Source organism: Heloderma suspectum, chromosome 1, assembly GCF_057233095.1.
Source record: "Heloderma suspectum isolate Gila_16-S chromosome 1, 16-S_ref, whole genome shotgun sequence".
NCBI classification, from domain to species: domain Eukaryota; kingdom Metazoa; phylum Chordata; class Lepidosauria; order Squamata; family Helodermatidae; genus Heloderma; species Heloderma suspectum.
In genome coordinates this window covers 394447744-394464268 of record NC_139458.1, presented here as the reverse complement: position 1 = coordinate 394464268, position 16525 = coordinate 394447744, and the positions used below count along the sequence as shown (strand labels likewise).

Here is a 16525-nt window from a genome sequence, read left to right as displayed (position 1 = left end):
TATACAGGAAAGATCTGAATGTCCCTGATAGCCATGATAGTGCGGTCACTGAACTTGAGCCGGACATCCTAGAGAGTGAAGTCAAGTGGGCCTTAGGAAGCATTAGTAACAACAAAGCTAGCGGAGATGACAGTATTCCAGCTGAGCTATTTAAAATCCTAAAAGATGATGCTGTTAAAGTGCTGCATTCAATATGCCAACAAATCTGGAACACTCAACAGTGGCCACAAGACTGGAAAAGGTCAGTTTACATTCCAATTCCAAAGAAGGGCAACGCCAAAGAGTGTTCAAACTACCGCACAATTGCACTCATTTCACATGCCAGCAAGGTGATGCTCAAAATCCTACAAGCTAGGCTTCAGCAGTATGCGAACCGAGAACTACCAGAAGTACAAGCTGGGTTTAGAAGAGGCAGAGGAACTAGAGATCAAATCGCCAACATTCGCTGCATCATGGAGAAAGCAAGAGAATTCCAGAAAAACGTCTATTTCTGCTTCATTGACTACGCTAAAGCCTTTGATTGTGTGGATCACAACAAACTGTGGCAAATTCTTAAAGAGATGGGAGTACCAGACCACCTTACCTGTCTCCTGAGAAACCTGTACGAGGATCAAGAAGCAACAGTAAGAACCAGACATGGAACAACCGATTGGTTCAAAATTGGGAAAGGAGTACGACAAGGCTGCATATTGTCACCCTGCTTATTTAACTTATATGCAGAGTACATCATGAGAAATGCCGGGTTGGATGAATCAGAGGTCGGAATTAAGATTGCCGGGAGAATTATCAACAACCTCCGATATGCAGACGATACCACCCTAATGGCAGAAAGCGAAGAGGATCTCAAGAGCCTCTTGTTGAGGGTGAAAGAGGAGAGTGCAAAAGCTGGTTTGAAACTCAACATTAAAAAAACGAAGATCATGTCATCTGGCCCTATCACCTCCTGGCATATAGAAGGGGAAGAAATGGAAGCAGTGACAGATTTTACTTTCTTGGGCTCCAAGATCACCGCAGACGGTGACTGTAGCCATGAAATTAAAAGACGCTTGCTCCTTGGGAGGAAAGCTATGGCCAACCTAGACAGCATAGTAAGAAGCAGAGACATCACCTTGCCGACAAAGGTCCGTCTAATCAAAGCTATGGTTTTCCCAGTAGTAATGTATGGCTGTGAGAGCTGGACTATAAGGAAGGCTGAGCACCGAAGAATTGATGCTTTCGAACTGTGGTGCTGGAGAAGACTCTTACGAGTGCCCTGGACTGCAAGGAGGTCAAATCAGTCCATCCTAAAGGAAATCAACCCTGAGTGCTCATTGGAAGGACAGATAATGAAGCTGAAGCTCCAATATTTTGGCCACCTAATGCGAAGAGAAAACTCCCTGGAAAAGACCTTGATGCTGGGAAAGACTGAAGGCAAAAGGAGAAGGGGACGGCAGAGGATGAGATGGCTAGATAGCATCACGGATGCAATGAATATGAACTTGAGCACGCTCCGGGAGAGAGCGCAGGACAGGAAGGCCTGGCGTGCTATGGTCCATGGGGTCACGAAGAGTCGGACACGACTGAACGACTGAACAACAACAACAACAACATCTTCCATAAAGATTTCAAAGTGGAAAAAAAAATCTCAAACCACTGACTGGGTAATCCTAATTTGACAAGTTTTTGTAACTTCTTAAATGCTGAGAGATTTAGAAAAAAATTAATGTAATTAAAAAGTAGACTTCGTAAGTCAATTTACAGAAAAATCTGTAAAATGGGATTGATGGAATTTACCAAATCGAGTGAACTTGAGGATAATGGATTAGCAGATGCACAGAAATCATTTGGGCATCATTCAAAATTATCTATAATGGCATAATTGTTGTTGTTGTTGTTCAGTCGTGTCCGACTCTTCGTGACCCCATGGACCATAGCACGCCAGGCCTTCCTGTCCTGCGCTGTCTCCCGGAGCGTGCTCAAGTCCATATTCATTGCATCGGTGATGCTATCTAGCCATCTCATCCTCTGCTGTCCCCTTCTCCTTTTGTCTTCAGTCTTTCCCAGCATCAGGGTCTTTTCCAGAGAGTTTTCTCTTCGCATTACGTGGCCAAAATATTGGAGCTTCAGCTTCAGTATCTGTCCTTCCAATGAGCACTCAGGGTTGATTTCCTTTAGGATTGACTGATTGGACCTCCTTGCAGTCCAGGGGACTCGTAAGAGTCTTCTCCAGCACCACAGTTCGAAAGCATCAATTCTTCGGCGCTCAGCCTTCCTTATAGTCTAGCTCTCACAGCCATACATTACTACTGGGAAAACCATAGCTTTGATTAGACGGACCTTTGTCGGCAAGGTGATGTCTCTGCTTCTTACTATGCTGTCTAGGTTGGCCATAGCTTTCCTCCCAAGGAGCAAGCGTCTTTTAATTTCATGGCTACAGTCACCGTCTGCGGTGATCTTGGAGCCCAAGAAAGTAAAATCTGTCACTGCTTCCATTTCTTCCCCTTCTATATGCCAGGAGGTGATAGGGCCAGATGACATGATCTTCGTTTTTTTAATGTTGAGTTTCAAACCAGCTTTTGCACTCTCCTCTTTCACCCTCAACAAGAGGCTCTTGAGATCCTCTTCGCTTTCTGCCATTAGGGTGGTATCGTCTGCATATCGGAGGTTGTTGATAATTCTCCCAGCAATCTTAATTCCAACCTCTGATTCATCCAACCCGGCATTTCTCATGATGTACTCTGCATATAAGTTAAATAAGCAGGGTGACAATATGCAGCCTTGTCGTACTCCTTTCCCAATTTTGAACCAATCGGTTGTTCCATGTCTGGTTCTTACTGTTGCTTCTTCACCCTCGTACAGGTTTCTCAGGAGACAGGTAAGGTGGTCTGGTACTCCCATCACTTTAAGAATTTGCCACAGTTTGTTGTGATCCACACAATCAAAGGCTTTAGCGTAGTCAATGATGCAGAAATAGACGTTTTTCTGGAATTCTCTTGCTTTCTCCATGATGCAGCGAATGTTGGCGATTTGATCTCTAGTTCCTCTGCCTCTTCGAAACCCAGCTTGTACTTCCGGTAGTTCTCGGTTTGCATACTGCTGAAGCCTAGCTTGTAGGATTTTGAGCATCACCTTGCTGGCATGTGAAATGAGCGCAACTGTGCGGTAGTTTGAACACTCTTTGGCGTTGCCCTTCTTTGGAATTGGAATGTAAACTGACCTTTTCCAGTCTTGCAGCCATTGTTGAGTGTGCCAAATTTGTTGGCATATTGAATGCAGCACTTTAACAGCATCATCTTTTAGGATTTTAAATAGCTCAGCTGGAATACTGTCATCTCCGCTAGCTTTGTTGTTAGTAATGCTTCCTAAGGCCCACTTGACTTCACTCTCTAGGATGTCCGGCTCAAGTTCAGTGACCGCACTATCATGGCTATCAGGGACATTCAGATCTTTCCTGTATAGTTCTTCTGTGTATTCTTGCCACCTCTTCTTAATCTCATCTGCATCTGTTAGGTCCCTGCCTTCTTTGTCCTTTATCATGCCCGTCTTTGCACAAAACGTTCCCTTGAGATCTCCGATTTTCTTGAAGAGATCTCTAGTCTTTCCCATTCTGTTGTTTTCCTCGATTTCTTTGCATTGTTCATTTAAGCAGGCCTTCTTGTCTCTCCTTGCGATTCTCTGGAACTCTGCATTCAGTTGGATATATCTTCCCCTTTCTCCCTTACTTGTCACTTGTCGCTTCCCTTCTTTCCTCAGCGACTTGTAAAGCCTCATCAGACAGCCACTTGGCTTTCTTGCATTTCTTTTTCTTTGGGATGGATTTCGTTGCTGCCTCCTGAACAATGTTACGGACCTCCGTCCATAGTTCCTCAGGCACTCTGTCTATCAGGTCTAATCCCTGAAATCTATTCCTCACCTCCACTGTATATTCATAAGGGATATGATTTAGGTCATACCTGAATGGTTTAGTGGTTTTCCCTACGTTCTTCAATTTAAGCCGAAATTTTGCAACAAGAAGCTCATGATCTGAGCCACAGTCAGCTCCAGGTCTTGTTTTGACTGATTGTATAGAGCTTCTCCATCTTTGGCTGCAAAGGACAATCAATCTGATTTCGATACTGACCATCTGGTGATGTCCATGTGTAGAGTCGTCTCCTGTGCTGTTGGAAAAGAGTGTTTGCTATGATCAGCATGTTTTCTTGGCAAAACTCTATTAGCTTTTGTCCTGCTTCATTTTGTACACCAAGGCCATGCCTGCCTGTTAACCCAGTGATTTCTTGACTTCCTACTTTAGCATTCCAATCCCCTATGATGAAGAGGACATCTTTTTTTGGTGTTAGTTCTAGAAGGTGTTGTAGGTCTTCATAGAACCGATCAACCTCAGCTTCTTCGGCATCAGTGGTTGGGGCACAGACTTGAATTACTGTGATGTTGAATGGTTTGCCTTGGATTCGTACTGAGATCATTCTATCATTTTTAAGATTGTACCCCAGTACTGCTTTTCCCACCCTTTTGTTGACTATGAGTGCTACTCCATTTCTTCTAAGGGATTCTTGCCCACAATAGTAGATATGATGGTCACCTGAATTAAATTCGCCCATGCCTGTCCATTTTAGTTCACTGATTCCCAAGATGTTGATGTTCAATCTTGCCATCTCATGTTTGACCACCTCCAGCTTACCTTGATTCATTGATCTGACATTCCAGGTTCCTAAACAATATTGTTCTTTACAGCATCGGATTTTCTTTTCACCACCAGACACATCCACAGCTGAGTGTCCTTTCGGCTTTGGCCCAGCCGCTTCACTCTTTCTGGCGCTACTTGGAAATACCCTCTGCTCTTCCCCAGTAGTATATTGGACACCTTCCGACCTGAGGGGCTCATCTTCCAGCGTCATCTCTTTTAGCCTTGTGATACGTTCCATGGGGTTTTCTTGGCAAGAATACTGGAGTGGGTTGCTATTTCCTTCTCCAGTGGACCACATTTTGTCAGAACTCTCTGCCATGACTTGTCCGTCTTGGGTGGCCCTGCACGGCATAGCTTATGGCTTCACTGAGTTACGCAAGCCCCTTCACCACAACAAGGCAGTGATCCATGAAGGGGAGGGGAATGGCATAATACTGCCTTTTAAACCTTCTGTAAATTAGCTGATTTTGAAACTAACTTATGATTGATTGCATAGCTTTTGATACTTGATACAAAAATAGAAGATTTCTCCACTGGCCTAGTGTTCAGTGAATAAATGTGGTCCAAGATACATATTCATAACACAGCACTCTCTTATGACCAAAGACAGCATGCTTGTTCTTTCCAAATACACAGTCAGATAATTCTTGATTAACCCTTTAGCACAGTTTGATAGTCTAGGGAGAACGGAAACTCTAATATATATATTTTGAAAAATGCAACACCGGTAAAGAAAATACAGCTCAAGCAGAGGAGTATAGAGATTTGGTTAGAAATCGTTCTAAAGAACAGTTTCTTCTAAAGAACAGTTTCTTCAAGGAACACTCAGGTGACAGTCATCATGAAGTAGTGATTTAGTTTGACTACTCTTTTATCAAACTGTAACACAAGGCATAAAAAGGAACACATATTACAAGTCAATCTTTTGCTCCCTTAACAATGCAGTGTATGCATAGCTAGAAAAATTATGAAGATTTCAGCACCAGAGAAAAAACCACAATCTGCTGCTTGGATGTATAATAGTATGTAATTTTGCAGCATCTACTTCTGACTAAATAAGCTCAGCCTGTCCACTTACAGAAAACAAAAAACTTCCTATTAAAACAGAAAAGTTTGGGGGTTTTTTTGGTTTTGTAAATTTACTACGGCGTATTTCAAAACACTTCTATTATTTTGGCAGTAATAAGGTTATGAAGCTGTCATTTTGAAAGGAAAAACAAAAACACACACCAAATTATCATCAGCACAGAGATGACAGCCCTCAGAAATGTGTAACTGAATGTCATTTTATGCATCTGAGGATGATAATCTAGTATTATTTTGTTATTCAGATTTATTGTCTCTTGGAAGATGCAAAACTCTTTCTCTGCCACCACTCACCCACCAACCCTTCAGAAAGCAAAACAGAAGCCAGAGCTCTTCAAATGTTTAAAATTAGTCTAGATAAAATAGGAATACTGTATGTTATAGGGTAAATGCCTTTGATTCTATATGTAAAATATTTTGCATTCATCTGAAATGCTTGGCATTTGCATGTGCTGATAAAACAAGAAAAAACTACCCAAATATTTGACTGATGTGATTCCATTGATATTTACAACAGTCATATTACACAGACCCAGAAAAAGACACTAAAAAGGTTAACTATACCCATTATCCTGCCCATCAGCAGGACCAATTATGCCTAAATCATTCTTGACAGATCATCTAATTACGCTATTTTAGAAGCCACCAGTGCTGGGAATCTGCATGTTCACATGAAAATTCATTCCACTGCCAAACCAGCCTTCTTGATAGACAATTCTTCCTGGTTATTAATTCTAATTTGAGCCATCTTTCATTTTTAACCTATTGCCTCTTCCCCTTCCTTCTCACCAATGACCATAGGGAATACTTCCCCACCCCCCATTTGTCTATATTTAAGAACATAATAAGGAAGTCCAAAAGTAATTTCAAGAGCTCTTAGAGAGATGGAATATACTCTCCCCCAGACATGCTACTCAATTTTAAAGAAGTGGGGCTCTGTGAACAAATTTCAGGGTGTATGTGGACAAATACATATTTTTTAAACCTCACCCATTATTTAGTATATTATTTTCATTGTAACTATTACTTTTTCTCATTATATACATTTTTCTTTTAATTAACATTTTAACACATTTTGTAACAGTTTTTCACACTTATGTATTCTGACACATCTATCTTTTCTTTCTATAAATATTATTACTTATGCTTTTCCTTATGTTTACCTATTTTTCTATCTTAGGGCGCAATCCTATCAGGATCCCTGCAAGCCTCCAAACATGGAGGCTGATGGGAATCCCATGGGAAGTGGGAGCAGTGCAGAGGCGATTGTCAGCTCTGAGCTCCTCTCACCCTGTATTTCCAACAGACAGGCAATTTTGCCCCTCTAGCTGGGAGGGAAGGAGGCTGGCACAGCCAGAGGAGTCTTTGTAAGCCAGCTGCCCCGGTCTCCTCCCCTTCCCGCCCACAGAACTGCCTCCTTTCTCTCCACGCGAGCTCGTAGAGGCAGCTGGCATGGTTCTCCTCATGCTGCAAGAGGGAGGGGGTGGGGAACTTGGATTCCTGGCTCTGAGGTCTGAGCACTGACTCTGGCTTCAGATCCAGGAATCTGAAATATCCTATGGCCCCACAGGTTCTGCCTAGGAGCCATAGGATCGCTCTCTTAACAAGATTTTCCTTAAATCTTATTTCTTACAAAATTAAATATTTATTTTAAATAGTAACTGAAAACAAATATTTTTATTTGAAAACCTGATACACGTTCAAGCTATTTTATTTTGCTTGTTGAAAAATGCCAGCTTGTTTTTCATAGTAAATTTTAGTTCCTCTGTTGCAGTAGTTTCTTTTTTAAGCAAATTAATAGAAACAACATCAAACTGAGTAGTGTGTACATCTTAAGTTTCTGTAGCACAGCCCTTTAGTTTGGTTCCTTTCTTTGACAGTAAAAAGTATTATTTATGCATCCAGTCTTTTTAGGAGAACAGCCTGCATTTCATCAATATTTTTTGTTTGTTGACAATATTGGATTAGTTCCAGAGCTGCAAGGCCACTCCTACAATAGGATTTGCCTATTTCTTCCTCCCCTATTACATTTCCTCAGCCACCAAAATAACAACAGTGTTGGGAGACCCTTCAGAATGGCATAGAATGTTGTGTGGGGGCTGCAGTCAGAGGGGATAGGGAGACGGTCAACTTCATCTATTCCTCCAAGGATATTAAGGCTAAAAACTTTATCTGTTTTCCTTTTTAAAAACAACAATGGCTTGTATCCAATGTAACCCTAGTGGAAAAAGTACTACAGGTGTTGCTGTTACCCTAGAGCAGCTGCATGTTAAGACAGTGGTTGCACAAGCATTAGTGGGACAACTAGCACTACTAGTGCAAACAACACCTAGCATAATGAAGCTGTAATGAGTTGTGAAATCACTTGTGCAACAGGTTACAAAGCAGAAACAAAGTACCAGATTGGATATTTGCGCAAGGATGAAAAAGCCAGAGTACCATTTTCTTGGTGGAAAGATGGGATACAAATCGATTAATAAAAAAGGGTTTTCCACAAGTGGCAGAAGCTTTGCATTAGCAGAATGATACCATTAAATACAACCCTAAATGTTTAAGAAATCACCACCATAGTCTTACTTATATGGGCCGTGGTTCTTGGGATCAGTCGAGCAGAAAGCTCACTACTCTCTTTTCTTGCTCAGCCTATCCCTTTCTTCCACCTCCCTGTTACCTATCCATGCACCTGTTCACAGTTCTCATAGGGGAGGGTTGAGGACTACCCATATCTCCCTCATACTTCCTCCAAACCAACTAACTTTTACCAAAGTCTTTCTTTTTCTCTGGTGTTTTCATAAGAACGTAACAGCCATGCTGGATCAGACCAAAGGTCCATCTAGTCCAGCATTCTGTTCACCCAGCGGCCAACCAGCTGTCGACCAAAAAGCCACAAGCAGGACATGAGTTCAACAGCACCCTCCCACCCATGTTCCCCAGGAACTAGGGCAGGGTACTGGTACTGGAGCTAGCACATAGCCATCAAGAGTAGTAGCCACTGATGGCCTTTTCCTCCAGGAATGTCTAACCCCCTTTTAAAGCCATCCCAATTGGTGGCCATCGCTAAATCCTGTGGTAGCTGTTCCACAGTTTAACTATGCGCTGTGTGAAGAAATGCTTCATTTTATCTGTCCTGAATCTCCCACCAATCAGCTTCACTGCTACTTTTCCTCCCTCACAATCTCCCTTTGTCCTGTAAGTCCTTCTCCTCCTCCTCTTCCTCCTGTCTCCCATCCTTGGCATTTTCTGCTGCATATAAAGCAGAAGGCCCCCCTCCTGCTTGCTACATGCTCCTGTTTATCAATACCCACCCTCCTCCAGTCCATCTGGTCTTAACTCATACCAGCTGGTATGAGTGCATGGACAGGGAGCCAAATTATATTGCTTTCTCTCTTGGGCTCACCACAATTACATTGTAAGATCATGGAATTCTGTAGGACTGAAGGCCATACAGTTCAACACTGTACCAATGAGTACTGTCCCTCCATTCTTCACACAAAAGTGAATGTTACAAAAAGACCCTCAATGTCTTTTGACAATTCTTTTCAGCTCATTGGTTCTTCTGAACACCATCACTAATAGAAATGTCTACAGCAAAGGTGACAGAGCAAATCAATAGGTTGAACAGTAATAACCCATCAGGATCTGATACAATTTACCCAAGTGTTCTGAAGAAATGGAGGTATCTGAAATTGTTGAATGATTGAATGTGGTATGCAATTTATCCCTAAAATTGGCCTCTGTACTGGAGAGTAAGGAGGTATATAATGCATTACAAATCTTTTGAAAAGGCTCAAGGGAAGAACCTGGAAGCTGGGATTTCTTAGTTAAGGGGGAGATTGAAGGCAACCTCTTGGAGGCCTGCTGTTTGACCTATTCACATTTAAGGGCACAATCCTATTGGGATAGTCGGACATCTCCAAAGTAGGAGGCAGATGACTATCCTATGCAGGGCAGGCGGAGCATGGAAGAGGATCCTCTCCTCCATGCTCTGCCTGCCCTGCTTTTGTGGCTAGATGGCAGATTACAGCTTTCTAACCGGGGCACTTTGGAACGGGGGGGGGGGGAGGCCGCACAGCACAGCACATAGGAAGCTTCATAATAAAGCTTCCGTGGTCTCCTCCCCTCCCCACCCCTGGAAGCGCCCCCTTTTCACCTTCTCTGCGCTCCATTTCCAAATGCAGAGACCAGTGAGAATCATGCTGCCTATGAGGCAGTGGGGAGGGGAAGGCAGTTTCTGGGAACCAAGCTTGGAACACTGGCTCTGAGCTCTGTTCCCAGAAACTGAAAAATCCTATGGCCCTCTAGACATTGTCTAGTGGCCATAGGATTGCTCTCTAAGTTGCAAAAAAAACCCAGTGTATTTTAAGGGCATTTGTTTGTACCTCATAATAACTGCATTAATATTATCATTCAAGTCACTGCTTTTTGCCAACCCTGTCATGGAATGGCAACTCACAGTAGAAAAAAGTTTCCAATGAGGCAACCCAGAAACTGGTAGCTGGTCATGTGCTTTAATATATTTTGATCTGGGGAGAACAAAGTAAGAATCCAGCTGAACTGAGAAAATGTGCAGATGATATAAACGCATTCAAGACCGTTAAGAGCCAATTTTCACATTCAGAATAATCAGGTGGTGTACAGCCTCCCTGGAACTGCAGCACTTCAGAATGCAGGCAGGAGACCATGAGAATGGTTTCTAGAATGAGCAGCTAGGTCAAAATTGTTACTTGGTGTGCTCAGAGCATATTACTGCGGTGCCATGTTATCTCCATTGTGTACCATTCCATTTCTGTGTGCAATACAGAGTGCTGGCCTTGACCTCCAAGACTCTAAATAGTCTGGGACCAGATACCAGCTACTGGGCTGCAATAGCTGGGAAGGAGCTATTGCTTTCAGGCCCTGCTTGTGGGCTTCTCGGAGGCATCTGGTTGGCCACTGCAGAAAGCAGGATCTTTGGTCTGATCCAGCAGAGCACTTCTCATAGCCTCTTTACAAATGAACCTACCAATGCACTCAGAGAGCCATGCTCTCTGTCTCCTCACCTCTAAAAGAGGCACACAAGGAAGGACTTTTTCAGCTATGGTGTCAAGGCTGTGAAGGGTAGGGTGGCCATGTGTCCTCTTTTACAGAGAACTGTCCTGTATCTGAAGGGCTGCCAGAGGACTGACCTCTATTTTGAAGGTGTCCTCTATTTGAAGGGCTGTCCAGTTCAAGTTATACCCACTTTCCTAGGAGTAAGTCACATTGAATTCAATGGAATTTACTTCTGAATAGACATGTACAGGATTCTACAGTAAGACAACAAATATTGCTTATTTATTTTGAGGAGACTCTAACGATAGGTCAAGTGGAAAGTCGTTAACCCAAATAAAAATATATTGAATCTTAGCTGTGAAGAAACAGGGTTTTAAAAATATAGATGTTTTACCTTCCACATCAAGGCACCTAGGTGGGCTATCTGACCAGATAAGGTTATACATGCACTCAAGGAATTCTGTTCCCTCTAGTTTATATCCAGGAAAGCACTGAAAATATATAATTGATCCTACTGGGAAGGAAGAGTCGAACTCAGATATGTTAATGTAACTATGAGGAAGAACCAATGGCCTCAGGCAACCTGCAAATTAAGAAAAAGGAGGTATCTTTTATTATGAGGCACTTATTTTTTAAAACATCCTAATTACAGCTATCAAGCTAAAATATATATTCCCTTCTTCCCCACACAGTGAACGCCACTCCCCTCATCTGACAAACTCTCAGATTCACACACTTCTCCCCACCCACTCTGTCAGATCACAGCTCCTAATTGCTCAACATGCAATTGTGGAAAAGTACAAAACAGTGCCTGTAAATTCAGCATAGGATTATTTTAAAATTGCACAGTTTTCTTTTCTACGTTCTTTGCCCCTTGTCTTTTTTCTCTTTTTGTTACTAGAAAGCAGACTGACACTTATACAAATAATTGTTCCTTCCCTTCAAATGTGTAAAACCCAATATATTATCATCACTGCTGTTAAGATGCATATCAGAAAGGAATATTGGCCAATTATAGCAAGTTGCAACATTCTGGATATCCACATCAAGAATTTTTCGAAGTTAGTGGGTAACTGCAGAGAGCAAGGGCTTTTCTATCTGGCCACAATTCTGCAGGAGGGCCTTCTCCTGCACTATTGAAATGAATGTGAGCAGGAGAACTTCCTCGTGGACAGAACATTTCACTCCTACCACCCCATGCTGAACACTACAGTTAATTCCCTCCTCAGAGAGGCTCACCTGGCATCTACATTGTTGGTTTATTTATTTATTTACAACATTTGTATATCGCTCCCCATCCAAAACAGATTCTGGAGCGGTGAACACAAGAAGTACAATAGCTGTTGTCTTTTTGGTGTCAGATGAAGACCTTTTTATCATCCCAGGCTTTTTAGTTGTTCAATTCTAAAAACTTTTTAAAAGTAAAGTTATTTAGGCCTTGCAGTGCAGCTGGATGGGGAGCAGTATACAAATTTTATTTTTTTGCTCTGATTTTATTCTGCGGTTGTACACTCCACGGATACTCCTTATATGTAACAAGCCCTGCCAAGTCAGGCAATATCTCTAAGATTGTGCAGATAACTACAAATGAATTGTAACTCAGTAATCATATACCAGGGGTAGGAAACATGTGGCCTACAACCCCTATAAGCCCTAGCCAGCACAGTCAATAGTGAGGAATGATGAGAGTTGTGGACTTTACACCATTGATGATTTTATAAACCTCTGATGGCCCCTTAATAATTTTCCCCCTATACTAAAACTCTTAAAGTCCCTGTGGTGGATCAAGAGCCTAGAGAGTAAACATTTTTCTCCCTGTAGGAAGTATAGGACACAGATCTGTAATGTGTACCCAATAAAAGTAGAATATCTGAAGTAGTCATGTGATGCCACACACACACACACACACACACACACTCTCTCTCTCTCTCTCTCTCTCTTCCTAGGAAAAGAACAAGATTAAAGCATTGCTTGTTATTTCCCACCTGGAGGAGAGACTGAGAACAGGATTTAGGCTTATATTTTCCTTACTTGCTCTTCCAGCCTCTTTAAATATTTTTGTCTCATCGTCTGCATATACAGCCAAAGCAGCTTATAGCATGAAAACACAATATGCACCATACAATTATTTTTTTAAAAAAAATCAAAGCTTCTAAAAGTTGAAATCCTAAGGAAAAAAAAAAAGAACTGTCCACAAATAAAAATACAGCTTCTATAGCTAAGCCATAGGTACACAAGGCCTAACTAGACATTACAGGGGACATATAACTACCTCCAACACACATCTCCCCAGTAATGTCTAGTAAAAGAAAAGCACAATGTGATGTCATCAGAGTCAGTGTTTTCCCACCCCCATGCAAGCAATGGTCAATGAACTGGAGCGAGGGCAATGAAACACTGAACATGAAGACTTCATACCAATACATTTCTTTACTGGGTATTACAGGGGAGATGCAAAAGGCATGCATCGTCCATAAATAAATATCTAGTTAGGCTGACAGACATCAGAAACATTACTAGCCTCCTGAAAAAGCCTTTTGACACAAAAAGGTTTCTATGCGATAACAGAATGAAAACTGGGAGGCAGCCAGGTGAGCCTCCAAGTCCCTTTGTAGAGATTTTCAAGCACTCTGGCATACACAGAACTAATTCTAGATTTAGTAAGGAACTATTATTTTAATAGAATAATCTTGACCTCTTAACTACTTGGGTTAATAAATAAAGCTGTGAAAATTTAATTTTGTCACTCAACTGAAGCAAGCAATAAGTTGACTGAATAGACTTTTGAGCTTTTCTTAGTCACAGAAATGCATTTTGCCCATCTTCACTGAAAAAGGCCTTCTGCAAAGGTACTATTGTACTACTAACTATAGGTAACCATTACATTATCTCTTTCAGTTGTAAACCACAATAAACATGTTACACTAGTACAATGCGTGAGATCTATAAAATAGGATGTTCTGGTGTACTAAACCTTGGCAAATGGGTAGATTATCCCATGTTCCATCGTCTTGACATACTGAAACCATGTTGTCTAAATCAGGATAACGGATCTGGAATCCTTCATGACAGCTGATAATTAACTTATCTCCAGTCCTGTATGTCTTGTTATAAACCTCTGCATCTTCAACAATTGGAGCAAGACAATCTGTGGCTTCATAAAGAAAATTATAAGTAAAATTATAAAAATTGGTCAACTAAGTGAAAAAGCTCTTATGCAAAGTCAACCCGCAATACCAGCTATTATTAGAAAATCTGTAAACCTTTATGACTAGGGACACAATCCTATGCATGTTTAGACAGAAGAAAGTCCCACAACTCCCAGCATGCCCCAGCCAGCATGGCTGGCTGGGGAATGCTGGGAGTTATGGGACTTTTTTTTCTGTCTAGACATATATAGGATTGCACCCTACTCAATTTTGATGCTGGTCATCAGCATCAGGTCAATTACAAGCAAGCCCTCATTGTTCCAAATCTTAGAGCTCTCATGAGAAAGCCATTAAATGCAGACTATTTTTATCATTACTTTTATTTTTATTATGAAAAATTTATACCTGGCTTTTCCCCTCCCCCAAAAGGAGTAACTCAAAGCAGCTTACTATACACACACGCGCGCACGCGCACACACACACACACACACACCAATAACCATTCATTAAAACGCATTTATAAAAACCTAAAATCAACAGAGGCAAAAACACAAAGAGTCAAAACTAACAATCAATAAATGAAAATAAGCAACAGAATCAAGCACTTTTTAAAGAAAAATATCTTCAATTGCTGGCAGAACACAGATAAAGAGCAAGATGACCTAACCTCTTGGGGCAGGGAGTTCAACATATGAGGGTGATACCACAAGAAAGCCCAACTGTGTGTTGCCACCAACTGTGTCTCTGAAGGCAATGGCACACACAGGAGCAGTGCAACAGCTGATCTTAAAGGACAGGCAGGTTCACAGGGGAGGGAATGGTCCTTGGTGTAGTCTGGTCCCAAGCCATTAAGGGCTTTAAAGGTAATAACCAGCACCTTGAATTGCACTCAGAAATGAACTGCCAACAAGCACAGCTGATACAATAAAGGGCTCACAAGAGCTCAGCACTTTACCCCACTCAAAATTCTAGCAGCAGAATTCTGCTCTAGTTGATGTTTCCACGTAGTTGTCAGGGGCAGCACCAAACAGAGCATATTAAAGTAGCCAAATTGGATGTAACGAATGCATGTAGGACCATGGCCAGGCCTGACTCTGCCAGGAATGGATGCAACTGATGCACCAACTAATGCTGGATAAAAGCACTGCAGGTCACAGGCAACATTTGAACTTCTAATTACATGCCAGGTCAAGGAGTATTCCCAAGCTATGAATCTGATTTTTTTAAGGGGAGTGCAACCACAGAATAGGTCCCTGAACTGATAGGCTTCCTAACCAGCAGCACCTCTGTATTGTCTGGATTTATTTTCAGTTAGTTTACCCTCATCCAGCCCATCACAGACTCCAAACGGTAATTCAGAACCTCCACAGCTTTCCTAATATGTGATGGAAAGGCGATCTAGAGTATCATCAGCACACTGATGAAAATCCACTCCCTATCCTTGGATGATCTCTCCTAGTGGTTTCATATAGATGTTGAAAAGTGCAGGAATCAAAGTCAAACTCTATAGGATCCCATAGACCAAAGGGCTGAGCATAAATCCCCCAGAACTACATTCTGAAAGCTACCTGCAAGGAAGGTCTGGAGCCACCTCAATACAGTTCTTCCCCCATCCCAGTAAGACAGCCCAGAAGGATACCATGGTGGTGGCATAGGAAACTGCTGAGAGGTGCAGCAGAACCAACTAGGACACACTCCCCCTGTCTAGCTCCTGATAAAGATAATTTAACAGAGCAACCAAGGCTGTTTCTGTCTCAGACGCAGATCTGAAGCCATACTGAAATGGGTCCATATAATCAGTTTCATCCAGGAATTCTTGGAGTTGAGTTGCTTCAGTGCATTCAAACACCTTACTACCAAACAAAGTTTGACACTGGCTAATAATTATTCAGAACAGTGGAATCCAAAGATGACTTTTTAAACAAAGAACAGAATACTGCCATTTTTATGCAGGATGGAATAGAGTTCTCATCTAAAGAAGAGATGATAATTGTCACCACCCAATCAGCCAGTCCACTTGCAATAATGACCTTACCAGGCAGCAGAATCTCTCTCTCTCTCTCTCTCTCCCCTCCCTCCCCCCACCCCTTTCTTTTAACTTTCAGAAAAGGTTAGGCACACTACAGAGGAAGCTGCAGTTGCACCCAGCATATTCATTTCTCCAGAGGGCCTCTAGGTGTCGAGACTATGGATGGCGGAGAATTTCTCCACGAATCTTCGGGAGGCTGAGCGCCGAGGCATTCAGCCCCCCGAAAGTGTTGGGGAAATTCTCCACCGGCCCGCCGCCCCCCCCCCCGGGATGGGACTTACCTTCAGCGAATGTCCCTCCCGGCGGCGGGTCCTGGCGGCGTTTCGGCGGCATTTCGTCGGGGGCAGGGGCCGGTCTCCCGACCGGCTGCCGCCATTACAAAATAAAAAAAATAAAACAACAACAACAACAACAAAACCCCGTGATAGGCTACGTGACGATTTACATAGCCTATCACGGCTAGATTTCCAAATCGTCACGTAGCCTATCACGGCTAACTTTGGGGGGGGGGGAGGAAAAAGCGCGTACACAAATGGCGGCGGCCCATGGGCGCCGCCATTTGCGTTC

General features: G+C 42.4%; 1 protein-coding gene across 4 annotated transcripts in view; it reads right to left on the bottom strand.

Moving 5' to 3' along the window:
* SUSD4 (sushi domain containing 4) overlaps positions 1-16525 on the bottom strand; it is a 154368-nt gene that overhangs the window by 24502 nt on the left and 113341 nt on the right. For 2 of the 4 annotated variants that reach the window (XR_014786925.1, XM_084828728.1), the window contains exons 4-5: positions 13755-13934; positions 11175-11363 (exon numbers count right to left, since the gene is read on the bottom strand). The exons of the other annotated variants lie outside the window; for them this stretch is intronic. Coding sequence is in view for 1 of the 2 variants with exons in the window: in XM_084828728.1 (XP_084684854.1) it covers positions 11175-11363; positions 13755-13934 (369 nt within the window). In the remaining variant the exon portion in view is untranslated. The remainder of the gene's footprint in view (positions 1-11174; positions 11364-13754; positions 13935-16525) is intronic. 4 annotated transcript variants of the gene reach the window in all.